This window comes from Emydura macquarii, unplaced genomic scaffold (genome assembly GCF_026122565.2).
Source record: "Emydura macquarii macquarii isolate MOO-44397 ecotype Brisbane River unplaced genomic scaffold, CSIRO-AGI_Emac_v2 contig_295, whole genome shotgun sequence".
In the NCBI taxonomy this organism is placed as follows: domain Eukaryota; kingdom Metazoa; phylum Chordata; order Testudines; family Chelidae; genus Emydura; species Emydura macquarii.
Window position 1 is genome coordinate 11,700,085 of NW_027130432.1, and position 26,972 is coordinate 11,727,056.

The 26,972-nt window shown below is 50.3% G+C and overlaps 1 protein-coding gene, 1 long non-coding RNA gene and 2 other non-coding genes across 4 annotated transcripts; 2 read left to right on the plus strand and 2 right to left on the minus strand.

Annotated features, from left to right (window-relative positions):
* Positions 1 to 223: 223 nt before the first annotated feature.
* On the minus strand, positions 224 to 16,896 carry PLLP (plasmolipin). Its single transcript, XM_067552258.1, has 4 exons — positions 16,345 to 16,896; positions 3,871 to 4,044; positions 2,856 to 2,975; positions 224 to 970 (listed from the first exon to the last, which is right to left on the minus strand). Exons 1-4 carry the CDS (start codon positions 16,495 to 16,497, stop codon positions 863 to 865), a joined length of 555 nt encoding a protein of 184 aa, XP_067408359.1. The 5' UTR covers positions 16,498 to 16,896; the 3' UTR covers positions 224 to 862.
* Positions 5,905 to 16,374, plus strand: LOC137155828 (uncharacterized). Its single transcript, XR_010920608.1, has 2 exons — positions 5,905 to 6,098; positions 16,179 to 16,374. It is a non-coding gene; the product is annotated as an uncharacterized lncRNA (long non-coding RNA).
* A 9,406-nt stretch (positions 16,897 to 26,302) lies between the features above and the next one.
* Positions 26,303 to 26,385, plus strand: TRNAL-CAG (transfer RNA leucine (anticodon CAG)). The gene has a single exon. It is a non-coding gene; the product is annotated as a tRNA-Leu (tRNA).
* A 224-nt stretch (positions 26,386 to 26,609) lies between these two features.
* On the minus strand, positions 26,610 to 26,692 carry TRNAL-CAG (transfer RNA leucine (anticodon CAG)). Its single transcript has one exon. It is a non-coding gene; the product is annotated as a tRNA-Leu (tRNA).
* Between the last annotated feature and the right edge of the window lie 280 nt (positions 26,693 to 26,972).

Genomic DNA, 26,972 nt, shown 5'->3' on the forward strand with positions numbered 1-26,972 from the left:
TGGGACCAGATTCTGTGTGGGTGCTGGTAGTCTTGGTGGCCTGTGATATATCTAATGGGTTCTTCTGGCCTTAAACTCTATGATGCCCTTACTCAGGGTGAGTAGTACTTTACTGTGCAAATGAAATCTCTCTCTGCTTTCTATAGGGCACTAAGTTTTACCTTACAGTGGCTTTTTCAGGAGGGAAGCAAACTTCTATTAAGAACTTCCTTGACAAACTGTGTTGGATTTAGAAAGATTTTTATTTAAAACATAAAGCTTGTATTTCAAATTTTAGAAATCAGTAAAATAACCGTTGCAATCTCGTACCATCACCTAGCTTCCATTCCCGCTAGTTGGCCACCACTCAGACAGAAGAGTTAATTTTACATTATTTACATGATGGGGGAGGCGTCTTGGTTGGGTTTTTAGTGAATTTAGTGTCAGTGAAATGTGCTGGATTGACCAACCCTGGGGACTGAAGTCCTCTGGACAGCAGAGCCATGCGCAGGCCAAGGGTCCACTTCCCCTAAGCTACTTTGACATGGAGAGACCAACTCCAGGGACTTCAGTCTCCAAAGTCAGTCCTTCATCTCTCAGTTAAGACTACGAAGGAGGATGCCAGCTGTGATGGGTTTTGTGCTGTGAACACTCATCCATTCTAGGCTGTACTAAAAGACCATGTGCCAGCCTTCACATAGGCCACCAAACAGCTATTGGCCAGTAATGATTTTCAGCCACTACTGACCTAGGTTATTTGAATGAGAGGTCTAGTTAAGAGAGGCTCCATCACTCATCACAGATCCACTGAGCCTTCCCACCCCTACCTCCTCCCCCCATTAGCTGTAAAGTGACTTCCAAGAGGCCCAGTTCTTAGGGGTGGTTAGTTAGTTGCTTGACTGGTTGCTGCATTGCTGCCACATCCTTTCCATACCTGGAAGCTGAGGAAAGTACTCGCCCCATAGGCTATCATCAGAATGCAGGCAAAGAACTGAAAGAGAGAGCAACACAACGAAGTTGTTAGTTTATCTGCAGCAGAGTAGTATTAACACTTGATGCTAGTACTTGCCCAGCCCAGTGCTTACAATCCACGGCACTCATTTAGCTAGCAGAGCAGCAACTGCCCCAATAAATGCACGAGCCGAAGGATGCCCAGTTTAGTGCAAATCCAGGCATCTTGCCAGAGCACAAAAGGCAGAAAAAGGGGCTCTATCAATGGGTCCTATTCCTGCCTGCACCACTGACTCGCTGTAGGAACCCGGGCCGGTTACTTAAAACTGTACCAGCTTCCCCACCTGCTGCAAAAGGGGGACTGTGAGCTTCCATATTTCACCTGAGGGAATTAGAGGGGTTCGGTCCATTGCTGTTCGTAAAGTGCAGGAATGCGTCCGATTTAAACATGCAAAGAGTTTTAAGTCAGTATTGAGATCCTTTTAAAGAGCGAGAAGCTGCATCCCTCTGTACTAAACATTTTGTCTCGTGGCACCGCATTGTGGGCGGCACAGATAAGAAACAGGCAACAGCGCGCTGCGTTCCTGAAAGCTGCTTATTTTGATGCTGGATCCTGTCAGGGCCCATCAATGGCAATCAGGTATCTAAATACCTTTGAGGGTTTGGACCAAAGTTCTCAAACACCCTAAGTGAGAGCTCCTGTCCAGATCCAAGCAGGGTTTTGCCAGCATTTGGCTGGCCAGTGGCAGTGAGACCTACCAGAGTTAGAAGGAGGAGGGGCTTCCCAAGGTGGGGACCGAAGGTAGACAGCAATACTGCCTAGGCTCTTAGCTGGGCTGCAGCACAATTTTCAGTCATGTTTTGGCCCCATTCATGCTGAGCCACCCCGGTTTTTCCCAGGAATAAAAGGGGGAGGGAGAAAAAGAGTGGCAGCTGTGGGAGAAGCAGGAGGACGTGAGGCTGAGCCTTGGGAGAGGACGGCTGGTGCAGGAGGACCCAGGCGAGTGATAGGCCAGCTAAACTGGGGGGCTGCAGCTGGGTGACCCAGCCAAAGAGGCAAGCCTCCTTGTTGTTTATGTTGCAGTAGTGCCTGCCTGATGAGCTAGGCCTGGTCCAAGCACATGAGATAATTTGGCCCCTGCCCTGAAGAGCTTAGCCTTCTAGACAGCAGCTGAAGGGTGGGAGAAAGGGAAACCCATAGCAGCCTCAGCAGGGGGCGGGATGGCAGAGATTGGTAGCTCTGTTTGTTTGGATTTATTTCATTTTTTGCATGGACTCTCCCCAGCTGCTCGCCTGCTGACCCATTATTAGCTGACTAATTTCTTCCAGGCATCACAACAGTAGTGGGGCTTGCTCAGGAATTTGCAGGAGAGGCTAGTGACCTGGGGCATCAGCTCAAGGAGAGGGTGCAGGACAGCACAGAGACAGCCAGGGGAGAATTGGCCCCACAAAGCTGGCATTTCCCAACGGTGGGGTGGGGAACAGCGCAGGAGGAGGAAGCTGTGTTCTGCCAACAGAGGGATAGAGACGATCCCAGCAGAGTACAAAGGCATCAAAATGGCTCTGAGGAAGCATGTCTTGCTGGAAAGGTGCGAACAGTTTCCCTGGCTAGCTTAGCTGGGATTTTACACTCACTGATCTTCTGTACCTTGAAAACAGTGAGCCTCTCAGTAGAACAGCCAAGTGTGCTGGCAACAGACTGGGGAGGGAATGCACCAGCCAGGTCACATGTCACTGACTGAACCAGTAGTCCTGTCCAGCTGGGTCCCTTTCACTCATCCTCCTAACAGGTTCACTCCCTTTTCCTGTTTGCTTTGCTCGCGGGCAGGTAAAAGTCATTTGGTCTCTAGTGGACACAGCACAGTCCACAAGTGTCCCTAGCAGAGACAAATCTGAACAGTAAGGGGCCCGCAGTCTGTACTTACTGATGCAGCAGCTCTTTTGTTGTAGTCCGAAATTAGCCAGTATGCAGACTGAACGGCAGCAGAGCATGTAATAAAAGCTGTCACGTACAGGACAGTTGCAGCCGCGTTGAATATCATTAACTAGGGAAAGAAAAGGATGTTTTGTGACAAAGGGACCAATCTATTTCCTTTTCTTCCTATCTCTCCCACTTGCTGAGCACTCGCTGAAACTCAGGCCCCTTTAAGATATCTCAAATGGGGCACGCAAAATTACTGGTAACCGTTGAAAATGTAAGCCACATACACACAAAATACCCATAACAGTATCCATTGGCAGACAGGAGTTTAGCAAAGATCTCTGGTCTGACAAACCCATTCTCATGCAGATGGGCAAAGCCAGTTTTCCCTTTCTTGCTTTACTGTGAATTTGCAAACAGTATCGAAAACCCAGTGCAAGGTTACACTCTTGGAACGTTGTGTTATAGAATGCTAGTGCCCTGATTATGGCATAATGCAACTGGGCTTTGTCCGAGAGGCTGCAAGTGTTACAATTCTACAAGCCTGTGAAGATCACTTCTATGATGCAAACTGATTACAACAACACAATTAAAACATGTCAGTCTTGAAGCATAGATGCAATTAAATTATGTTTTAAACATTCCCCTGAATCCCACTGGACTTTGCAAGGCTGGAGCCAGATTCTGGAATGTGACGCAACTAAGCTCCAGTCTTGTTTCGATTACAAAAAGTGCCCTGCCATGGTCCAACCTGGTTGTAACTCTCCCATTTCTGCAGTGAGTGTCTACACTGAAGCGCTACAGTGGTGCTTTTAATATGGCTTTTAAAAAGAAATTTCTCAGTCATTGATGTGTAGAGTTAAAATCAAATAACAGGACAAGATACAGGTATGCTGGAGCCAGAAGATATTGTTCTGTCAGAATCAGGATTCATCTAATCTTCAGCCCCATAAAAACATTTAACATAAATGATGTATTTCACAGGGGAAATAATTCTATCTGCAACTTCAGGTGCTTACCACAATAGGCCAAGGGACCATGTAGAGTTTCGTATTAAGCTGCAGTAGATACATCACAAACAGAATGATTGTTACCAGCCAGAAAAAGATGGCTACAAACATCACCCAGCCATATGCTGGGATAGGTTGGTAGGATGTACTGGCAATGAGGGCCCAGACCAGCAAGCCAAGCACCTGTGCAATTAAAATAGAAAGTGATTAATACAAAGGAAACAAAGAAATCTTTACAGTTCTTCTTGCAGGGAGATTTGCCATTAATTTCAATGGGAGCAGGATCCTGCCCTCAGTTAATGAGCTTTGTTATTCATTGCTTGCAAGTGCTTCCTGCTTCAGTGTTGTAGATATGTATCTGGAATGTCCAGCCCACACTTTCCCTGGTTTTGCTGGAGAACTCTTTTGAACCCTCAAACGTGGACTGTGAGCTTTCTTAAGCCTTATTTGATAGAGTGTGGGGTTGTCCTCGCCTTAACAAAGAGATCTTTTTTCCCAATTGTCTGTTTAGGCATTTGAGTTAAATGGTGTGGTAACAAAAAGCAAACAAGAAACAAATGGCTTTCAGCAGTCTGAATGTAAATCCCTTCCCCTCTCAATTAATCAGGTTTAATCATATGGTATTTGTGATATCATAATCCTATGAGTTGGCCATAGAGTTTTTCAGGAAGATCTCAATTTCTAATGTAAAGAACTAGCACTAAAAAAAAACAAAAACCCAAAAGCCCCAGCCCTTATTCAAATATCAGAAAGAAGGTAAAATAACAAAACTCATAATTTTATCCCCCTTTCCAGTTTACTGCTAACATTTCCCTCCATGGGATGGATTCTGTTCTCAATCTGGTGGCTCACTTTAGGGAGGATGGAATCTCTACCTATAGGCACTGGTTTGATCTGACCCCAGGGAAGGTAGGTTGCAAAACTACTGTGTGAAATCAAACCCTGTAATGGGCAGAACACTCTCCCACGCTCTCTTCCCCACTTGGGTTTCTCATAACTATTTATAAACAGAGACCGTGATTACTTTAAACCTGCTGGGGTTGGCTGGATTCTTTAAGGAAATAAGGAGTATTAGGAGCTCTCTCCTTATACAGAGAGCGTTTCCTCCATCCCTGGAGCAATGGTTTGGTTGCTTTTTTCTGTCAATGACCTTGAGATTCCCTGGTGTGTGTTTATTAATCACTGTTATTCATAAGAATAATTACTAGTAATAACGGCGGATATTGACATAATACTTCTTAGCCAGCGATCTCACCCTACCCTCACCTAGCTGGTTCCACATAATCATCCCCCAGCTGCTCTCATTTTTCCCTTCTTTCCCCTCTCTATCCATATGCTCATCCCAATCCCTATCCTTGCTCTCTTCCCCAATCTCACCATCCCATAGTGCCTACAACAGTCCCCTTCGCCTCATCAACTCTTTCTCTCCTCCTCCAAATGAGCTTCTTCTCAGTGTCTCATCCAGATTTTGTCTCATCATGAGGAATGCCCACCTCCTCCCTCTCCTTGATCTGCTGTCCCATGCGTGTGGTTTGTCTGCCTTGGCTTGGAAGCTCCTTGGGGCAGGGGATGTATCTTACGGTAAAGCACTATGTAAACACAGGGCACAGCAGAGATGGGGAAGGGAAAATTTAGCCAAAGGCTCTGAAGGAATCCTCTCTACTTCCGAGAAGTGCCAGAAAAAGGCAGGATCTTGGCAGAGAGTCTTGCACAGTAAACTATTGTGTGGCGCTCGTTAAGAGGAAAAAAGGCTTGAAAAATGATGAAAACATGACCTGCATAAGGAGAGGGCCCTGCGATGGGGTGAGCTCCCCACACTAGCCCTGCAAGGGCTGGGTTGGGCCAGGTGGGCCCAATTAGGTAATTAGTCTGCAAACAGGGGAGCTTTCGGCCAGAGGCAGCTGATTGGAGAGAGGTTCATCATTTGTGCAGGAACAGGTGTGGCCTATAAAGCCAGGTAGCAGGTGCCAGCAGCCAGGGCTGCTGAGAAAGGGCAGTCCCTGCCTGGGAGGGGGGTTCTTGGAGCTGGTACACCAAGAGCGAGCGGGATGCAGTCCAGGAGAAGCCATAAGAGCAGAGAGAGGAAGCCTAGAACCATTGAGCTGAGGGTCCCTGGACTGGAATCTGATGCAGAGGGGAGGCCTGGGTTCCCCTAGCAGCCCCCGAGGGCGTGGAATGGGAGGACTGCTGAAGGGGGAGTGCTGAGTGACCTAGCCGCAGGAGCTGCAGACCAGAGGGTGAGACTGAGTGACAGCCTGCTAATGCGGAAGGGGGCATCTATCTTGAGTGTTAATGCCCAGAGTGACCAGGAGGAGGCGCTAGACTAACAGTGAGTGGAGCACCCTGTGACAGGCCCGCAAACAAATCACTCTGTACGTGGGCCTTCCCCACTCCCTGCCTCCCCACAGTAAAAGAGCAGGCCAGGATGGTTCCCCAGGGATCAGAGACGGCTGAGACCTTGCCTATGCTAGGCAGTAACTTACCGACTGAATCTCCATTGTTTATAAGCAAGGGGTGAACTGGCTTAAATGCGTCTATGGTGGGGGGCTGCACCTGTCTAATTAGAGATGGTTCTCAAGTCCATTTAGTTAAGCGGGTGCAACTTTTCTGAGGCTGGCTCTGCTTGGGAAGTGGCCTAAAATAGGAGATCTCAGCTCAGCTGTTATTCACAGAGTGATGCTTCCTGGCCATGCTAAAAGGCGCATTCGAAATGCAGAAGGGAAGGAATCTTGGCCACGTGGCAGAAAGCAGAGTGGTGGGGGAGACTGGGGTGAAGTTGGCTGAGAAAACACCCATCTGTAGTTTCCCACATCTTGGGAGAAACAGACTCTTCCCTCACCACACTACTGATGCAGCATTGCTCTGTTCTTACAGTCAGGCCTTAGGGTTCCCATTAGGAAGGTTGTATTTGTCATTTTGTCTATTCCTGCAGCCTTTGTTTATTGCAGCACAGTTCCCTTCTAGATCTTTTCTCTCTTCATGGCAGCTGCTTTCCCTTTGGCAGCAGTGCCCCTCAGGGCCCCTACAGATCTCACCCCTGGTTTGTGGCAGGGGGAAAGGTGAGCTGGAAAGCCCTACCAGAATCAAGTTACAGAGGCATTTGGAAGGTGGGGGGGAGGATCCTTCACAAAAAGACATTTGTCGTGCAACTGAGCTGATGGAGAGATCATCAGGAAGGTAAAATGCTGGCAGTAGGAGGGGGTGTTCGCCTAACCCCCAAGTCCCACCTATGAAGGATGGTGATCAATGAACATTAATAGTCACCCCAGGCCCTAGCGAAACAAAAGGAACGAGCAGCCCAAAGTTTGTGTCGCTCGGGGCTATGCAGTCAATTTGCCAGACGCCCCAGGGGCCCACTCTCTTACTGACCAGAGTCTGGCCCAGCGTGCCTGGAAAATAACAGGTTTAGCCCAAATAAATGAACCCTTGAGTGGTTGCCTAAAGGAACAGCAATAACTGCTTGGTTGAGTGAGTGTGCTCGACATCCTGCAGGGCACTGATGACAGGCATGGTAATAGAACAGCCTGCAACCCCAGCCTGTTGGAAGCCAGTGATGTAATAGAGAGGGGTTGAAGAGTGTGCCCAGGATAGGGAGATAGCGTGGTCTAGCGGTTAGGGCATCAGACGAGGCATCGAGGTACCAGGGTTCTTCTATCTCTGCCACTGACTCAATGTGACCCTAACAAGTCACATCCCTTCTCCGTGCCTCAATTTCCCCACCTGTAAATTGGGGGTAGCAGTGCTCGGCCACACTGAGATCTGTGGGTGGCGAGCCATCAGAACTATTTTGATTTGATTATATCCACTGGAGAGAGAACTCCAAAGGCCCTGCATTCCCACCAGCTCGGCTTTTCTATCTCTGGGATGGCAGCAGCTCTCCTCCTGCTCAGCTCAGTGACTGGACCAGGGCGAGGGCTGGTTCCCCTGGTCACTTGGCTCAGTTTTCTTTAGGGCTTTCTACACTGACCTATACTACACAGGGCACCATTTTTTAAAATGACGCTCTTGAGACATCAGTACATAGAGTCGTGCAGCAATGAAAGGCAGGTAGAACACAATGGAGCTATAAGCGTCAGATATTAGTCACACTAATTACCCACTGAATAATAAAGCAAATAAGGGAGGAAGAACAGGAATAGATTGGGGAAGAAAAAAGGGCTGGGTAGAAAAATAGAAGGGGTGAGAGAAACATACACTGTAGAGGTGCAGTCCTCCATGCACAATTAAGAGCTGCTTGTAAAATACACACCTGCATGACAAGCCGTTCCAATGAAGGGCCTGATCCAAGCTTTCTTGCTAGATATTTTAATCTAATTTCCAGTGGGTTACAATTCTTTCTGTTTGCAGTCGTCCTACTTCCTGGGTTCTATTCCTGACTCTGCCACTGACAGGCCGAGTGACGTTGGGTCAGTCACTTTGCCACTCAGTGCCTCAGTTTCCCCTCTCACCTTTTATAGTAACCTGTTTGGGAATAGGGACTGTCTCTGATGATGTGTATGTACAGTGCCTTGCACTATTTTTATTATTATCATCTGTGTTACCATAGTGTCTGAGAGCCCTAGTCACAGATCAAGATCCCATTGTGCTCGGTGCTGTACAAACAGAACAAAAGCAATGGATTCTTTAGGCATTACCGTAAAACAAATAACATCATAGCTCCTACATTCCCCACATTTGCCATGCTTTGGTGAGCTCTCATTTACCCACCTCACAAAATACACACAGCTCAGCACTGTTGCCTGTTGGTCAGTGTGATGACACTCGCCTCGCTGTTTTATTAATCATTGCCTCTTTGTGCACTGCCTGCCTGTGAGAAGCTGAGAGTTGTATTCCCTCCTGAGAGCGCGCTCATTCTGCTCCAAGCCCCCGGTGTCGTGTGAGGAGCCCCAGCTCTCAAGAGTGAAAGCTATCTAGTGCATCTGTTTTCTGACCTTACTGGGCAACTCGGTCTAAACCGAAGTGGTAAGAGACTGAGACCTGATTCTCCTCTCGAACCAGTTTTACATCGTTTGTCTTCAGTGGAGTTACTCTCAATTTACACCAGTGCGGGAGACAGGAGAATCAGGCCTGGTGTTGACGGAGGGAATTCCGGTTCATTTTACTCAATTTCTTAATTATACCCCAAGTCTATAAAACAACGTGGGCCAGCCCATTCCTTGGAGGGGAGACCTCCTGGAGGATGTGGAGATAGTCAGGTAGATGGCATGCTTCCTTCTGAAACAGTGTCCAAGCATTTGGGCACTGCTGCTGGAAGTGTGTCTGTCAGGGGAAATGCCAAACGAAGGTCCTGGATGCTTGTGCTCATCGAAGATCCTACAGCGCTCGGTGCAAGAGCAGGAGGTGCCGATCGTGGTGCCCTAACTAAGTTACAGTGTGAGTAAATCAATGCCATTCCCTCTTTCTAAATTCCAACTCTCCCACCCCTGCTGCTTCACACTGAGATCTTATTTAGCCCTTCTCCTTCCTGTACATTTAAAAACCCCACTGTTGCTGAGGCAAAAGTACTACTGTGTTTCCACCCCAGAAATAGCTGCATTTCCTATCTGCACCATCTGTAAAGCACATGGGATTCCTTCAGGATGATGGGCAATAGAGAGAGATAAGGAATATGTTTTAAGGAAATGCTACTCATGATCTATTAACCCAGTATGTCCCCAATGTGATGGCGAACTATTCTGCACCATTGACGTCAATGGGAGTTTTGCAGCTAGGAGCCACACCAGGCCCTATAGTTTTTTGCTGTGAGACCTGACCCTTGTTGGCAGAGATGAGCCCAACCTCCAGATCTGAACTCTCCTAAACTTTAGGATGGCTCTGGCGTGCACCCAAACTCAGGCCCAGCTCTGTTACAATAGCGAAGCTGTGTTTGCCATGCCGTAGTATCTGCCTAGTCCCTCGGGAACGTCTCCATGTATCTGCAGAAGCCTGAGCAATTTCTGTCCTTATTTCCCTCCAGAGCTCTTACCTGTGCACTGTGGGGATTTAGCAATACCCACACCACTCACCTGTGGGGGGCCTGCAGCCTGTTCCCAGCTGTTTCCATGGTTATCCCTGTGCCATCTAACTCTGCCCCTCCCACGCCAGAAAATACAATCCCTCTCTGGGGACCTAGCTCCCATTGTCTTCCCCCTCCTCCACGCCTGGAGCAGCCTTGAAGCAAACCTGCTGTTCCCTGCTCCTTTGTCCAAATCAGCTCAGCCTCTGCAGCTTCTTCGTCGCACCTTCCTTCAGCTTTCTAAAGAGAGCGAGCGGGAGCTCCCCAGCCCCACTGCAGTGCTGCGAGAGAGGAGAAGCTGCCTGCTTGTTGCTTATCCTCACCCCCCAGCTCTTGCATGCATGTGCACATACGGGCCCATGCCTCTGCATGTACGTGCTGTGCACGCAGGCACATATACCTGCACATGCAGCCACGCTCACCCACAGCCCTGCAGGCGAAGCAGATGCTGGAGCTATTTACAAGGGCAGAGGATCCAAAAAGCTGAGGTTGGGGGAGGCTCTTTTCTCCTCCCCCTACTCCTTGCAGGAGGCACTTAGGAAGATGGAGAGTAGCAGAAGCCTCCACCCCTTTGCAGAAACCAGGAGGTGCTGGGGGGAACGGGGGGAGGGAAGAAGAGCAGCTTCTCCTCCTTCCTTCCAGCAGCTGGAGGTGGGCATGTAGCTTCCCGTCGTTCTGACCCCTGCTAGCCAGAGGCTAACCATGAAGATGGTGCCCCTGGCAAAGCAAAGCGACGGAAATTCCAGGACGCGCCCTGCTCTCAGCTCCAGGCTGTAGTTGGGCCATTGTCCCCTGGGGCCTCCCTGGTGGCAGTGGGAGTTGTCAACCCCCCAGGACTGTCCTGGAGTCTCCAGGAATTCAATTAATCTCGAATGAAAGGTTATGCCATGTGATGAAACCTCCAGGAACTCAGCCAGCCAAAAGTGGCAACCTTAGCGCTTCTGTCCTCACCCCACTGTCTTCAATACCTGGCGGTGGCTCACTAGTAAATCTGTCAGGGCAGTGGATTCTTCTCCCCTGCCACTGAGCTTCCTTCTCTCTGGGAACCTCCAGGGAGGGCCACCTGCCCCTGAGCCCCCATGCTAGCCGTGTTCTCTGCAACAACAGCCACGCCAGTCAGGGCTCGGCTCCCTGCGCAGTGCAGCACGTTCCCTTCTTGGACACACAGCCCCAGCCTCATCCGCATGGTGCTTTCTTCCCCTTTGGTGTCCCGGACTCTCAGGAGCAGTGCAAGTCCTGCCCAGATCGGAGGGCTGCCAGCCACTTACCAGCACAAACGCCTCTTGTGAGCTGGGCGCTGCAGGCCAGCCGCAGCCAAGCCTCCGCTGGGGGGCATTGATAGTCCAAGCTAGCCGAGGTAAAGAGACAAACTCTTGGGGAGTTTCTTCCTGCTGATTTAACATCCCCCCTGCGCTCAGCCCCTAAAGGCACAGCCCCCTATCCCCCATAAGCAATACCAGGGTTATTTTTTTTCCCCAGTCAGAAAATAATGGATTAACTTTTCTTCCCACTGCACAGTCTTACACCTGATCTTCAGACGTTGGAAGAGGCGGCTGGCTACTTATGTCGCTGTGTTATCCGCAGCGTTGGTGCAGCCGTGTTGGTCCCAGGAGATGAGTGAGACAAGTGGGGTGGGGGTGAGGTAATATCTTTTAATGGACCAACTTCCAGTGCTGGAAAAGACAAGTTTTTGAGCTGTATGGAGCTCTGCTTCAGGTCTGGAAACCCAGATGGTCCATTAAGAGAGATTGTCTCTCTGTGTTATCTGACATTCAGAGAGCTGGTTTATCAGAGTAAATACCCTACCACCGTCACATGATAAAGTTCATGACGATTTCACACCTGCTTTGTGTAGGTCAGCCCTAGCAAAGGACTGATAAAGCAGCTGCTTAGCTGATTCACTGCACAAAAAATGTTCAGATGCTCCACCCAGGCCTCTGCTGCTGCTATTTCAGAGCTAACGGAGGCGATGTGAACAGAAGCGCCTTTGCTCACCCACTTTGTTATTAGCACCTGAACAAAGAGGCCCTCATTGAGGCAGTGTTGTCCAGTGGGTAGGGCGCTGGCCGTGGAATCAGGAGAGCTGGGTTCTGTTCCTGACTTTCCCACTGACCTGGGGTGTGACTTTGGGCAAGTCACTTTGCATCTCTGGGCAATCCCTTCCCCCACCTTGTCCAGATCTCTGGGACAGGAACTGTCTCCCGTTGGGTGTCTGTACAGTGCCTAACACAATCGAGTTCTGATCTTGATAGAGTCTCGGTGCTGGTGGAGTACAATCAAGAAGAATGATACAATCACTGTCTAAGGCCAAATTGTGAGATCCTTCTTCAACTTTTCACACAGTCTGTGTTTAGGATTGGGCCTTAAAATTTGAGGTGGAAAAGGTCCTCCAGTTATCTCCCTGCCGATGCAGGATTGTTCCTAATCTTCCAGAGTATTGTCCAGCATGGCCTTCCATGTCCCAGATGAATAGGAGCTACCATTTCTTCCCTGGGAGACTGCTCCACAAGGCTTGCTGTTAAGACATGGTACCTAATATTCAGCCTAAATTTTCCTTTTCCCAATTTCATCCCATCACTCATCCTAATTAGAGCCCCAGGCACCTGCCTCAAGAACCCCCTTCTCTCTCGAGATCCGCTGTGCCCCACTGAATGGCCACTTCTGTCAACACAGACTCAGGCACAGGGCGCCTGAGGCGGTGTGTCAGTCAAGGAAGAGGCGGCAGCACACGCATTGAGCAGCCCTCATTGGGCAGAGTCATGCCAGGGGATGTGCTGGTTCAGCTTATCCCTTCAGCAGCCAGCAGGGATGATAGGAGCACCTCGGGTAATTCTAAAGCTGCCATCCCCAGAGTCTCCATTGCAGTGCCTAGTCCCTCTGTGTGACAAGGAGACAGAATACACCAGGCAGAGAGAATTGCACATTTGGTGTTACATCTTTCTAGTACAGATATGCAACTGTGTGTGTCCTTGAAGCTCCAACCAGGCAATGACAAGCCAAGTTGCACATGCATTGTGCTTCGAACCCCTCCTCCAAAGCACGTCAGTCCTTTCACTCCGATTTGGCATTATTGTTTCATGTGGACTTGGCCAACAGGTAGGCGGAAGAAAATTGGTCATATTTTGAGCCTTTGTATCTTGCCAGCGTGTGATGTCCCTTGAAGTGGGGGATGATATAAATCTCTAACGAAGATGTTTGCACAAATCAAGAGACAAACCATCAGGCCAGCACGCTCCAGAAGTTACTGAGAGGATGAATTTTCTAGTTTGCTGGTCTAGCACCCAATTCTATCCCCATCTAGGCACTTGCAAGTCCCTGTGACTTCAATCCAGGGTTTATCTGAGGGCAGAGTGAGTCCTTAATAATTAGGAATAATAATTGACATCTGCAGTGGTAGATGCAGTCTGACAGTCTGTCCCGCTCGTTTGGAATTAAACTATCACATGCATATTCCACGAGGAGGGGTTAGAAGAGCTTTAAAATCCAGCACCATGTTTTGGAGCTCCACACAGAATGGATTATTTCCATGGGATAAGGAATGCAAAGGCCAGTTCCTCAGCTTGCACAAATCAGTGAGGTTCCATTGAAGTGACTGGAACTGCCATAATTCCCACGAGCTGGGAATCGTCACAGCTGAACAAGCTTATAAAAAAAACCTGACTAAAACAGGCTCATTGAAATGGCCTGGACTAGGGCTGGCTGAATGAAGCAGATACAGCCTAAGACTCCGTCCCCAGATCCTTTGCCCATTTGCAAAACCAAATCTGAATTTAAACTTTTTTAAGGGGTGAAAATATTTATTTACAAGGAATCGTCACGTGCCTTTGAGTTTGCAGCCACAGTGCAGCACCAGACAATCCCTAATATCAAACCGTTTGAAGGCTCAACAGCTGTGCTTTTCTCACGTGGGTTGACAGATTTCATCCAGGGGATCCTAATGTCCATTATGTATATTCCCCCCAGACACCCTTGCACAGCCCCATCTTTGCTGAGTGGTAATGATACTTAATTACATGAGCCACTATTTATTATTCAAGTCGGTGACTATTCCATCATTCTGAGGCTGCATTATTCATTCTGGAGACAGGCCTGAGCCTTGAAGTTTGGACCAGACTATTCACAAAGTTTGGGTGTGTTTAGATCCTGTGTTTTGGACCGGCCCATTTGAGAGCTAAAGTCCAGCTGCACAGTATAGCTCCAGATGGATCCTAGTGTTGGGGGTGACCCAGGCTTAGGGTCCTGAGTCAAACTAGTCTCTGGTTCTGAGATAAATGGGTATGATGGCTGACTCTACATCCATTAAACGTCCATTGACACAGAGGAGAATGATCCTATGAAAGCAGCTGGCTGGGGCCTTGATTTACCACCATGGACTTGACGTAAGTCTTCATGGCTTATTGTCATGAAAGAAACACTGTATAACATAAAAGTCATTGTCTTCCTGGAGTACAAAGGCCCCGGTTCCCAGAGTCTCTGCTCTTGCCTCAGTCTGGACAATGCTTTCTTTTTTTCACATCAATTTCTAACACTCGTGATTGCAAAATATGCACTAGAAAAAACTCATAACAAGGAGCTCAAAGAGCGGAAGATGCTACAGAACAGTTGCCCTGGTTTATGTAAGCTCCACCTCTAACCTACCTTCTTCACAACACCACAGAGCCTTGGCTCTTACCTATGGTTGCTACCTTTAAAACATTGGTCACTAGGGCCAAGCTGCAATGACAGGCTGTCACATTTGTGTTGCAACATCTTGGCACGGCACCAATGTGATGTCACTGCAGGGGGACATTCTGTGGGCACCAAAAACTGTTTGGGGACCTGATGTTCTAAAACATGTGGGTGCAATTGGCATGGAAAAACAAAGGCATGGAGCAAGTGCCTGATTTTAATGGAGGAGCACCAGGACCGGGCAGGAACACTGAGTGTTTGCATGCACCTTTCCTGTGATTGCACATAGATATCAGGCACAGAATTGCATGCACATTTTTGCATTTGCTGCTCTGTAGATATGTGTTAGAAAATCAGGCCCTTTATGCCTCTGGAAGCCTGGATTCAGGGCATCCCCCATATGTGTGTTGGAGGGCTGCCCCAGGGAGATGCCCTCCCTGCTAGTACCATTATTTGAGCTGCACCGGCGTTTCATCACAAACTCAAAACTCAGTCCCAGTTTATTGAAGGTTTCCTCCAGGTCTTAAGATTTTCTGGGGGCTGATGTACGGTTTTATATTAGAACTTGGATTAACCTGCGTTTTGGATGTGTTCCTTCTTGCTGACTACGACTGAGCTTCACTTTGAGATCAGGGGTGAGGTGAACAAACCCCTCTGGATACACCACAAATAAAATACTCCCAAATTAATACTTATGGCCCAGTCATGCGCCCTCTGACTTCACTGGAACAGGATTGGCCCTTTGTTTCTAGATCACAGGCTGGCAATCATTTCCCTAATGCAATTATGGAGCACTGTAAAATTTCCCAGCACGTAGAAGTGCTCAGAATTTGTGCCACTATAGCAGATTAGGGTTGAAAGGGACCTCAGGAGGTCATGTAGTCCAACTCCCTGCTCAAAGCAGGACCAACCCCAACAAACACATCCCAGCCAGAGCTGCATCAAACTGGGCCTTAAAAACCTCTAAGGATGGAGAGTCCACCACCTCCCTGGGTAACCCATTCCAGCATTTCTTAACCACCTGCCTAGTGCATCAGCTTCCCGCATTTGTGCAAAATGTGTTTGAAATTGGGACACTGGTGCCAATGGGAAATGTTTAGAATGTCAAGACTTCTAGCAAAAAAGGCAATCTGCGGAAAGTGAAACGGGTGAGTTTGGTAACCCTGGAATCCTCTGAGTCAGAGGAAGGCTGCAGCCCCATACTGGGTGACTGTCTCCGCTCCTGGGCTCCTACCCCAGAGAGGCACAGAGGCTCTCCGGTGAATTTCACCATCGAGATGATGGCTGCTGGCCCAGGCAGATCGATGTATGTAGGGAGTGAGCAAACACTTCTGGACGAGTGCAGGGGGCCCGAGAGAGAAGTGCCAGCCAGGCGCAAGTGTGCGCTGTGTCTCTTCCAGCAGGGAGGGGGGAGGCTCTAGGTATAATCCGAGACCCGGGCCACCCCCGCCGGTGAGCGGGATCTCGTTACAGCTCGGCTGCAGCTGCTGCACAGGTCGATCCGAGCGGTGCGGGGGGGCTAATGGCGTTTGCACAAAGGGATGCACAGCACCGGCTTGGAGAGGGAATGGGGTGGGGGGGGTTGTTTGACCCCAAACACCAGGTGCCTCTTCTGCTTCCAAGGGCTGAGATCTGCCCCCCTTCTTCCCCCCAGCCCGCGCTCCGGTGTCGTTGCGGGTTCAGAGCGATTCAATCCGGAGCTTCTCCAGCGAGCCTGTTGCTCTGAAAGGGGAGCAGCCCGCCCGGCTCCACCGCGCAGCTCTCCCCGCGCGGTCTCCCCTCGGCCCGGCCCCGGCCCCGGCCCGGGAGCTCGCACTCACCACTTCCGCCACCATCAGCAGCCCGAAGAACGAGCGGAGGAAGCCGAGATCCAGGGCGAGGGAGCGCAGCCCGGGCAGCGAGCTGCGGCCGTAGCCGGGCGCCTCCGCCGGGGTGCTGGTCCGGGTGCTGACTTTGGCTGGGAAGTCGTCCATGGGGCTCGGGCCCGGGGAGCCGGAAGGCAGCGGGGCGGCGGCGGAGGCTCAGGCTCGCTCCATGGGGCCGGGGAGGCAGGGCGCAAGGTGCGCACAGAAACCCGGGGACGCACGGAGCCAGGCGCAGCCCGCCGCTTCGAATCGCTGCCTCCCGGAGCGCAAAGTTCTCCTCCCTTCCTCCCTCCCTCCGTCCGCCCGCGGGGCGTAACCCCTTCGCCGCCGCCGCTCGGGGGAGCCGGGCTGAGACGGGACCGCCCCGGGGACAGAGCCGGCTCGGGTGTTTCGCAACCAGGGAACCTATATTGTAGGCAGGAGAGGGTCCCTGACCGGGGAGGGGGCGTGTGTTTTAAATAAGGTAACTAACAGCTATAGCTACCAGCCCCTAATGCAGATAGTTACACAGTTACCTGCTGTCCGTGGATCCTAGTAATCTGATCTATCTGTCTATCTATCCCGATACACCCCCTCTGTCTGTCTGTCTATCTGTCTGTCTGTCTATCTATCTATCTATCTAATTCCTTCCAGCCATTCTCTCCTATTGCACTCAAGCCACAACCCCCTGTTTTATTACAACCCCTGGCCAGGGCAGTAGGTTTTGTCAATGGCACAAGTTCCCGATCTGTCCGGCCTGGCTAAGAGGAGGAGTAGAGTGACTGTGAGGAAAATAGGAAGCTTTATGAAAGCCCAGAGCTGCTGCTGACACTGAAGTCCCTGGGAGTTTTGTCATTGACTTCAGTGGCGCAGGATCAGGCCCATAAAAACTTGACACTTTAGTGTAATTAACAAGTGGTGTGAAGAATTTATTAAAAACACATATGCAAGGCAGCTGAGGTTTACACCTGGTATATGTACAAAATTTTCCCGGGTATCAAAGTCTTAAGTGGTCAATGTGAAATGACAGTTTTCAGATATAGGAGGGCTGCGTCTGATCTCAAACACTCTGGTGTAAATCAGGAGTAATTGTTGACCTCAGTGGAATCGCATCAGTGTGAAACTGGTTTAAGCAAGATCAGAATGAGGGCTGTTTTATAAAGCCCATTAACACCATATCTAAGCAGGATGCAACGGAGCTGTGCACTGCAAGCGAGACCAACAGTACTGATCAGAGAGGAAGAAAATAAATCATTTTGCCTTCTGCTCCCAGGGCACAGGGCAGGCACATTTAAACCTCTCATTCCAAATGTTTCCCCAGGTGCACTGGGAGGTGGAAGCATGTACTCGATTATGTCAGCAACCTGTTCTCGAAGGGCCTGGACTGCTTCCACTAAAGTCAATGGCAGAATTCTCACTGACTTGTAAATTGCTCCAAATTAGCAGTTTGCTGAGGTCAGCTCCAAGTGGCAGCATTGAAGAAGCAGGCATTGGCTGCAAGTTAGAGTACATGGAGTACAGCGAGTCAGTCCTTAGTCAGTCAGTTAGTTATACAGTGTCCAAAGTGTGCTACCAAGTATAGAATCATCCACCAATTGCCAGTCTGGTTGTCTCCCTTTGACATCATCCTGCCTGCTGCTCGGTTGGTGTAAAACTAAGTAGCGCCCTGTAAATCAGTTATAACAATACACACCAGCTGACGAGCTGGCCCACTGGACGTTCAGAGTGGCAAGGTCATTGCAAGTCTTCATGGTGCTTCTATATGAAGATGTTTGAATTGTTTACCTATATCTAGCTAGTTAGCTGTCTCCGTCTGTCTGTCTCTAATGTGCACAATCCTAGTATCTGCGTAATGTGCCATTTCTGCAGAGCTACAGGTATTTGTGCTGCTGACAGTGTCTGTGGTGCTAGGATATGCCACAGACTCACAACAGAAAGGTCAGTGGGGTGGGGTTGTCACTGTTTGCAGCATCCTTCTGCCCTCCCAATTTCTGTTCTCAGCAGGATAGGACCACAACGTACCTTACGGCCTGACAGCCTTTTTACCCACTGTAGCCATAAGGGTGTTATAGATGTGCAAAGTATTATTGTTATTCCTGTTTGTTATTATTACTAGGCCCCAAATCCAGCTCTCTTTGCACAACCTGTACTTGATCAGCCGTTCTACTGACTCCTAAGGGAGTCTTGTTTGAGTAAGAATGAATCACTGCAATGGGGTTTGGGCCATTGTTATCTCCCTGCCTTTAGATTCCTCAGTGGCAGTGTTTAGCAGGACACGCCTGCAATTCCACCTCCGGCTTCCAGCCCCGATGCCCCAGGGCGTCTCTATTTTCCCTTGGTTATCTCACCTGGAGAGCCAGGTCCCAAAGTCCTTATTCAGCCAGGACTCCTGTTGAAGTCAGCCATGGAGAACCATACCATAACTGTATTATTAGAGAACACACTCCTACACCAACGGGAGACCTTCTCCTGTCGGCGTAGTTAATCCACTTCCCGGAGAGGTGGTGGCTGTGCCGGCGTGAGATGCGCTCCTGCCGACGTAGCGCTGTTTATGCTGAGGGGAAAGTGCTACAGATGCGGCTGCACCTGTCAGTATGTGAAGACAAGCCTTTACAAACCCACTGTGATAAGCTGCTACGGTAGCAGAAACCTTTGAGGCACCGGGTGGGGAGAGAGGAGGAGAAAGAAGAAGGAGGGGCCCTCTGATGCAACAGTCTCCTCACAGGCCTTGCCACAGCCTCTCCCTCCCCACTGCCCTTCCCCTCTCCAGCCCCATTATACATGATGGAGTCTTAGATGCTAATCTAGAAAACTGCCCTAAAGCCGAATGCTCAGAGGCCAGGTGTGTAAGAGAAAAACATTGTGGACCAAGGTGTGGTTTGTACACAAAGGCCTTATCTTCATCTAGCTTCCTGATGGCTCTGTTATTTCTCTTGCTATTGAGCTCCCAGGAGGTGAGAGGTAATGGGTTGCTCTGCCTTTCTTGCCAGTTAAGAGGTTTTCTGGATTAATGGTTTTCAGTTCTTGGCTTATTAAAGTCACGGGGCCTGATTCTGCTCTCATGTGGCTTTGACACCCGTGTAATTCCATGGGCTGCAGTGGCATTACTCCTCCTTTACCTCAGTGTTAGTGACTGACACCACACTGGGTCCATGTCTTTCCATGGCCACACCTAGGAATCTGCTGGGGGTAAATCTAATGTGGCGGTGGCAGGTCTGCTCACACAGAGAAACATGGGGCCTGAATGAGCCCCCTACCACTGACACGTGTGGGAATCAGGAAGTCACAGACAGCCAAGTGTAAGTGAGTTCAGAGTCAGCCTCATGAATTCCAATTATACAGTGACTTGAACCCTAGCTGCCAGGTTTGGATCTGTATCCAAATTGGGGTGGGTTTTGATCTGGGGTCCTTGTTTAAACCTATCACTATTTACACCCGTTAGCACAGCCCAGTGACCAGCAAGGCAGAAGGCATTAGCCCAAAGCCGGTTGGACGTGAGCACCTGTCTGTTCTCTGCACGGTTCACTGCTCTGCCGACTGCGGGCTCAGTCCTCCCCCTGGGATCCTGGGCTGGATTGAAGCCATTTCAGCCCTGGTTGTAATTTAGAGCAGCTGCAGATGCTGCAAGGGTCAAGGATTTGGTGGTGCACTTTGCCTGCATCCCTCCTGCCTCCCCTGCACAGAGGGTGTGGGAAACGTGTCACAGAGCCAGCTATGCTGGTTTTGCACCACTTGAGCATTTCCCTGAGTTAGGGGGAGTCCTTGGCCGCCCCTTTAGGACACCTTTCCCACTCCTGGTGCTGCTGCTGTGATGCAAAGCAGACAGAACAAGGGCTGAGGATTTGATCATGTGAGCCCAGTTCTCTTCTGATTTACACCAGTGTGACTCAGGAACAACTCCACTGCAGCCAATGGAATGACCTCAGTGTTAAACCTGTGTAAATGAGACCTGAACCAGGCACCAGGGGGCCAGCATTTACCCCATTGGGAGCAGGCTGGGGCTGTGTAATGTCAGAAAACCCATTTCCCAGAGACGTGAGTTTATTCAGATGTGTCGGTTTGCATTCGTTACCAAGGCTGAACAATCCCAGCAAGCAAGGGAGGAAAAGGCAGAATGAAATATTGGTTGTGAGCTCAAGTCTCGTCCCATGCAGGGCTGGATGCGACGCCTGTGGAAACGAATGGGCATTTAGCCATTGATTCCAATGGGAACAGGACTGGGCCCTTTCACTGAGATCAAAGTGCAGTGACACCACTGGAGTCAATGGGAAGTCACACTGGACTCAGGCGGGCGTCAGTGGCGGGAGAATCAGGCCCAACGCCTGCTGTAGGGCCAAAGTAAGATTTTTAAAAAGTGGCTGGGAGAAGCTTTGTTCCACAGGATGCAGGCTCCTTTCCTTGTAGTCTAGCCATGGCCTTTCTGAGTGGGTCCCATTCGAAGAGACGTGTTTAAAAGCAAAACACATCATTTTTTATACCAGTGACTTCGGGTAGCCCCTTCCACTTTCCTAGGTCTGATTTCTTTTAAAGCCTTTTATCCAATATTATTACTATACCCTTTCTTCCTGGCAGTCGCTGCAAAGGTAACTCTTACTTGGCAGCTATGCTAGCATGAGCAAGGAAATTGTTTGTTTTGAGCCTGGCTTTACTGGGTGAGCTGTTGGTGTTTTGTTTGTTGTTTTCTTTCCCCATCTGAGAGATGGATATTGCTTGCCTGGGATTAATGTGTTTACATTCCTAGCCCAGTTCTTTTCTCAGGAAGGGGGAGGCAAGTAGCCACGTTGCTCTGCACTGTTAATATCACTGACTCTCACAGAGCGCTAGTTGTAGCACACAGGTCAATGGGAGGTTCTGCAGTGCACTCTGGGGACGCTTGTAATCTTTCCTTGAGTGAAGTTAATTAACCAGTTTCTCTTGGGGGATTACTGATACCTGCATGGTGATTGCTGGGCTAATGAGACAGCTGGCTCAGTAAATAACTGGGAGGATATGTCATTGGGAGGAACAAGAAGCAAAGGGACCGGAGAAGAGAAGCTGTGGAAGGCTCCTCCTCCTGGTTTGTACCTGTGCTGTGTCCTGCCATGCTTGGAAGCTGAGGATTAAAGGTACCTGTGGTGAAAAAGACACAGACTGTGTGTGTTTGTGAATAGGAGACCATGAAAACAGGCTCATTGGGTAGCTGGAGAAGCAGCCTTGTGACAAGCACCAGGGATAGGAAATCAGATAGCGATTGTGCAAATTGAAGGGCTTCTTCATCCACATAAATGAAATCGCAAGACAAACTCTTGAAGTCCTTTCTTAGCTGTTCTTTACTCAAGCAAACATTCCAATGACTTCAAGGGGAGGTTTGCCTGAAGGATTGAGTAAAATCTGAAGAAAGACCTCAGCACTGGGCCCACAGGCCTCAAGGCAACTGTAGCTATGGTGGTTTTCTTCTTTGATTACACATTTTCAGATTAAGATAGTGAATTTCAGCCCCAAGGAAGTACTAGACTATAGGGTATAACTGTCCAAAGAGCAACTAAGTCTGCTTCAGTCTGGCAATTTGTTAATAAAGGAGCTTATCTTGCAAATGTTACTCACATGAGTAAGTAGGAGTGTTCATGCTATGAAGCCAGACAAATTGAAAGCAGAAATTAGCCATGCCTTTTTAACAGGGAGCATGATTAACCATTGCAACAACCTACCAAGTGTCATGGATTCGCCATCGCTTGATGTCTTCAGAGCTAGACTGGAAGCCTTCCTGGAAGACCTGCTTTAGCCAATGACAACTTACTGTGCTCAATGCAGGGGCAGCTGGGTGAAAGTTAATGGCTGGTGATAGACAGGAGCTTAGACTAGGTGGTCTAACAGTCCCTTGCGGACTTAAATCCAATCAACCTGTGAAAGTGTCTGCTGGGTGCCCCCTCTCACTTCACAGGCTGGCTCCCCAGTTCCAGGTCTCTCTCCTGATGTTCAGAGCTTTCCGTTGGACTGACCCCAGAAGACTGCGAGACTGCCTCCCCCTCCACAGTCACAACCTCCCTCAACGGTAGCTACATTCTACCGGGACAGTCTATAGCAGTGATTCTCAAAGTGGGGGTGTGAGATGGATCATGGGGGGGGGGGGAAGGCGCCATGGGCGGAGTTTGGGGGGCATGCTGGGTGAGGAGCTGGACCGGCTCTATCCCCAGCTCCTGCAGCTGCTGCCACCCCCGCTTCTCTGCGACTACCAGCTGTGCTGGGCTTGCTGCCCGCAGCAGCCTTCCCCCGCCTCCGCTCCCTTCCTACGCATGCCCCACCCTCAACACCTGCCCGGGCTGCACTGCTGGCAGAGCGGGGAACAGAGCCACTGCAGCTGCCTGCCTCCCACTGCAGCTGCCCCCTGCCGCTACCAGGCACGCTCCCCGCTCCCCACGCTGTTGCCCTGTTTAATTTCTGAAAGTGGGGGGGATCCCAGGGGGTAGGGGGGGTGCAATTGTTATACAAAAGTCCACGGGGAGGGGAGGGGGACTCCATTTAAAAAGTTTGAGACCCACTGGTCTATAGCAGGAGGCCCATGAGTGCGGCAGCCTGACAGAGCAGGCCCTACCTTGTGGAAATCACTCCTTGTGAGACAGCAGCATGACCACGGGCTTGACCATTTTCAGAACGAATGCAACCCCCCCTCATCCCTGACATGGCCTTTCCTTAATAGCTCTTCACACATACGCATAGGACTTGGGCTGAAGCTCATTGAAGTCAATGGAAAGAGTCCCCGAGATATCAATCGGCTTTGGATCAGTCTTTTACTGAGGCCTGGCCCACACCTTAAAGTTTGGGCAATGTAGCTATGGCGGTTGGGGTGAAAAATTCACATCCCCGAGTGCTGTAATTATGCTGACCTAATCCCCAGTGTAAACGTGATTAGGTCAATGGAAGAATTCTGCTGTTAGCCTAGCTAATGGTGAGAGGACACAGCTGCCCATCAGTCCAGGTTATACCCTGGGTAATGTCACAAATACCCATCTCCACACCCCTCTGCCTTTCTGTCCATTTTTGCTCCTTCCCACTGGATCCTGTCTTTGTGGAGGATCCTCTCTGCTTTGGGGAAAGGGGGAATAAAGCCCCATGGATGCTACTCCTTTTCCACAGCACTCCAGCAGAGATCAATGGCTTTTTGTCCCATGGTGGTTGAGTGGACAGTCTGGCCTACAAACAAGGAAAATAAAACGTGAGCAAAAAAGCTCTGGGAAGTAACAAACCAGACAGTAGCAATGTGAAAGCCAGGCTATTGATCTCCCCAGGTGGCTAATGAGGATTCCTCTGGCTGTGTGCGCCAGAGTCCTGGCTTGTTTGCAGATCTCTCACCTGACATTCTAAGCTGATAAGAGGAGCTTGCCCATGTGTACATCATGAAATGACAGTGCATGGCGCACTGCATCAGATGGTAGAAACCAAGTGCTGCATCCTCCTTCTTGTACGATGCTGACCGTGCAATGAGAAAGGGACTTTAGAGAAGAGAATAAGAAAGATCTCAGGGTGCAATTTGGGGGAATACAAGCAGAAGAGTCTGTTAAACTGGAGGGATATCAGAGTGCAGATGAGAGACGAAACAGAGCCATGCGTCCGAGGCCAGGGGATAGGAGAGTGGTGACAAGAGAGAGACAACAGTGCCTGGAGGAGAGACAGTTTGTCACAAGCAAATCTTCACTGTACAGTTTATAACTGTGTCTGTAATAGCCGTGTCCACAAGGAGGCATAAAAAGCCCCAGGTCAGTCTGATGCTTGAACGGCTAAATTACTAAATATTGTACAAAGCCACAGCGAATGGCCAAATTCTGTCCTGTGGGAGCAGGGATGGTATCTCACGTCTTCTGTTCCCAAGATCCTGTCACCCGGGGCAGGAGTTCAGGGGGCGGCTGGAAGTACAGCATGCAGCAGTGTGAGCTACAGCTAGCCCATGGTGCAGCTAGTGGCATGTGCCCTAGCAGGCTGTGGTTGGGGAGGAGCAGGCTGGCCATGTCCCTAGCCAGCAAACCATGATCCACTGTAGCCAGATGCACCAGCCAGCATGCGTGCCAGGGAGCTAGGGAGGTATTCTGTCCTGCTGCTGTGTGACGAGAGAAATATTCTTCTACCCTCTTCCCCACCAACTCACCCAGGCAGCGTATGGGATTGCACCCTAACATTTATCTTGGGGCTCTGGTGTCTTGTGTGTCACTCTGGAGGGGACATGCTGCCCTTGATCGGACTGACGGATGACAACTCGTTCTGGACATTTTAGATCACTCTTTCCCCTCCGCTTTAGAACTGTCTCAGAATCACCAAGTATCCCTAAAAGGTTCCTTCTGCCCTTTGGAGAAAGTGGTTAACTTGTGAAATCCCTAGAGGAGGAGAAAAGCCACACAAAGGTCTTGCTGCAGATTGAGCTAAAGAGCATATGGTATTAGAGTTAGCAAATAATATTGCAAAGCACAGGAAAATATCTTAGAGGAGATGGAGAAAAGCTGTCCCTGGACTGGGATGTTGCTGAATGTTTAGAGCCGGGCATCGAACAGTGGAGAGTAGGATGGATGGGAATTTCCCTGCTAACATCTCCGCACAAATAAGTGATTGCGTGGGGGTGAGTGAAATGGGAGGTGCCTAGAGCAATTGAAGCAGTACAGAGTATAGCACAGCTACCTCAGTCCTGGGGCTTGGGACAGCATCAAGCACTGGAGAGAAGTGATTTCTGTATTGCTAGATCCATATTCAAATGTCTGATAACGTAGATAAGAATTTTTTTAATGGCAGTCTCATTGTATTTTTTCATAACCGAGAGCCGATTGGCTCATGTTAGAAGTGGGTAGTCTGACTCTCATTTCTACAATCTCCATGTTCTGATCCTGCCGGCCTTCTCTATGCACACATCTCAGTGGAGTCGCTCGCTGAGCCTGTCAGCCTTCTGGGTGCACATCTTAGTGGGATGACTCCTGATTTAAATCACTGGCCGTGGCAGCAGAATCAGGCCTGATGGAGTCATACCAGCATGAAGTGGGCATAAGTGGCTCAGAACCAGGCTCACTGTTTATATAGGGCTCTGTGAGCCAAGTACCAGAGAGCACAAAATCAGCCTGTTGATGACCCTGTCTAGTAGGACTTACTGGTGGTGTAGCTCCTGTCCCAGTCATGATACTGGCTGCTGGTGTAGGGCGTGTGGCTGGGACTCCCTTATGCCCATTGATCTCACAGCATTAGGATGGCCACTGGGGGCTATTGGCAGCTGGCACAGATGAGAGCAGGTGTCCCACAATCAGAGACCCGCAAAGGTGTCAAACCGGTGTGTGGGCCCTTTCCTAGCTGTTCCTCTAGCTTGTGGCTGGGGGCCTGGGCCCACATCTTCAACCCACACTGAGCATGGCGAGAGAATCCAAGAGAAGGAGTCCCTTCCCAAATCCACTGTGACTCAGGTCAAACCGGGACCCTGCGGCAGGAGGCATTCCCTTCTCCTCTCCCACATGCCCAGAGCAATCACACCCCAGCAACCAGGCAGCTGGGACTGGTCAACAATGGCCACTGTGAGCCCGCACCCCACAGCCCGGTAGGCCTGCGAACGAACGGCCTCCAGTCTATCCACTGACCATGGAGCAACACCGCTCCTTGCAGTGCGTCCCTTGCCTCAAGCCTCCTTCGTCTCAGCAGGCCAGACCTCAGCGGGTGGCACTGGGGGTGACTCAAGTGCCTTCAACGAGCCTGGCTTTTATAGGGACCGTCCCGATATTCAGGCTTTTTTCTTATACAGGTGCCTCTTACCCTTCTGCCCCGCCCCTTGTCCCATGTTTCCCACTGGCTATCTGGTTACCCCACCTCCAGCCAGAGGGCATGCACAGTGCAGGCTGGTAGGAGCCCAGCAAAACAACCAGCCATATGCCCCCACTACTGGGGAAGCTGTGCTGGGAATGAGACTGAAGAGAGCGCAGCTGCCTATAAGCGAGTCAGGATGGCCGAGCGGTCTAAGGCGCTGCGTTCAGGTCGCAGTCTCCCCTGGAGGCGTGGGTTCGAATCCCACTTCTGACATAGCTGCACTCTTTTGATTGCAATCGTTTTGGGTTTGCACCCCGGATCCCTGAGCACCTAAAACCGGGAGTGGATCCGCCTGCTCGGGGCCTCGTTGTTTTGGTTCCCCCGTTGTTTTGGTTTCCCCGCAGCTTGTGCCCTAGCAGGCGTGGCAGGGATAGGCAGACGCTTAAAATACACAGGCTTAAAAAACCACAGACGGGGGAGAAAAAAAAATAAAGCTTTGTCAGAAGTGGGATTCGAACCCACGCCTCCAGGGGAGACTGCGACCTGAACGCAGCGCCTTAGACCGCTCGGCCATCCTGACAGCTGTCGGCTGTGCTCCCTACCCCAGAGAAGAAAATCGGTCGAGTCTCCGCGCAGCCGCACTTCGACTCGCTTCACCCCGCTTCACAGAGGGTGCGCAGCCGCACTCTGCCCTGAACTGCGCCGCCGCACTCCGAATCCCTGCCCTCCCCCTAGCGGGGGTTGCGCGAGCGCGAGGAAGGAGGAGGGGCGCAACAGGCGCAGGGTCCCTCGCAGCCGGACGGGGGCGAGCAGGGTGCGTGGGGCTGCGCCTGTGAGCGGCTCGCTCCGCCCGCCAGCGC

Coding starts and splice junctions, on each gene's coding strand:
- PLLP (XM_067552258.1), bottom strand. CDS start 16,497: ATGGACGACTTCCCAGCCAAAGTCAGCACCCGGACCAGCACCCCGGCG. Junction 2,976..3,870: donor TGGTCCCTTGGCCTATTGTG/GTAAGCACCTGA, acceptor TTCTTTCCCTAG/TTAATGATATTCAACGCGGC. Junction 971..2,855: donor ACAAAAGAGCTGCTGCATCA/GTAAGTACAGAC, acceptor TCTCTCTTTCAG/TTCTTTGCCTGCATTCTGAT.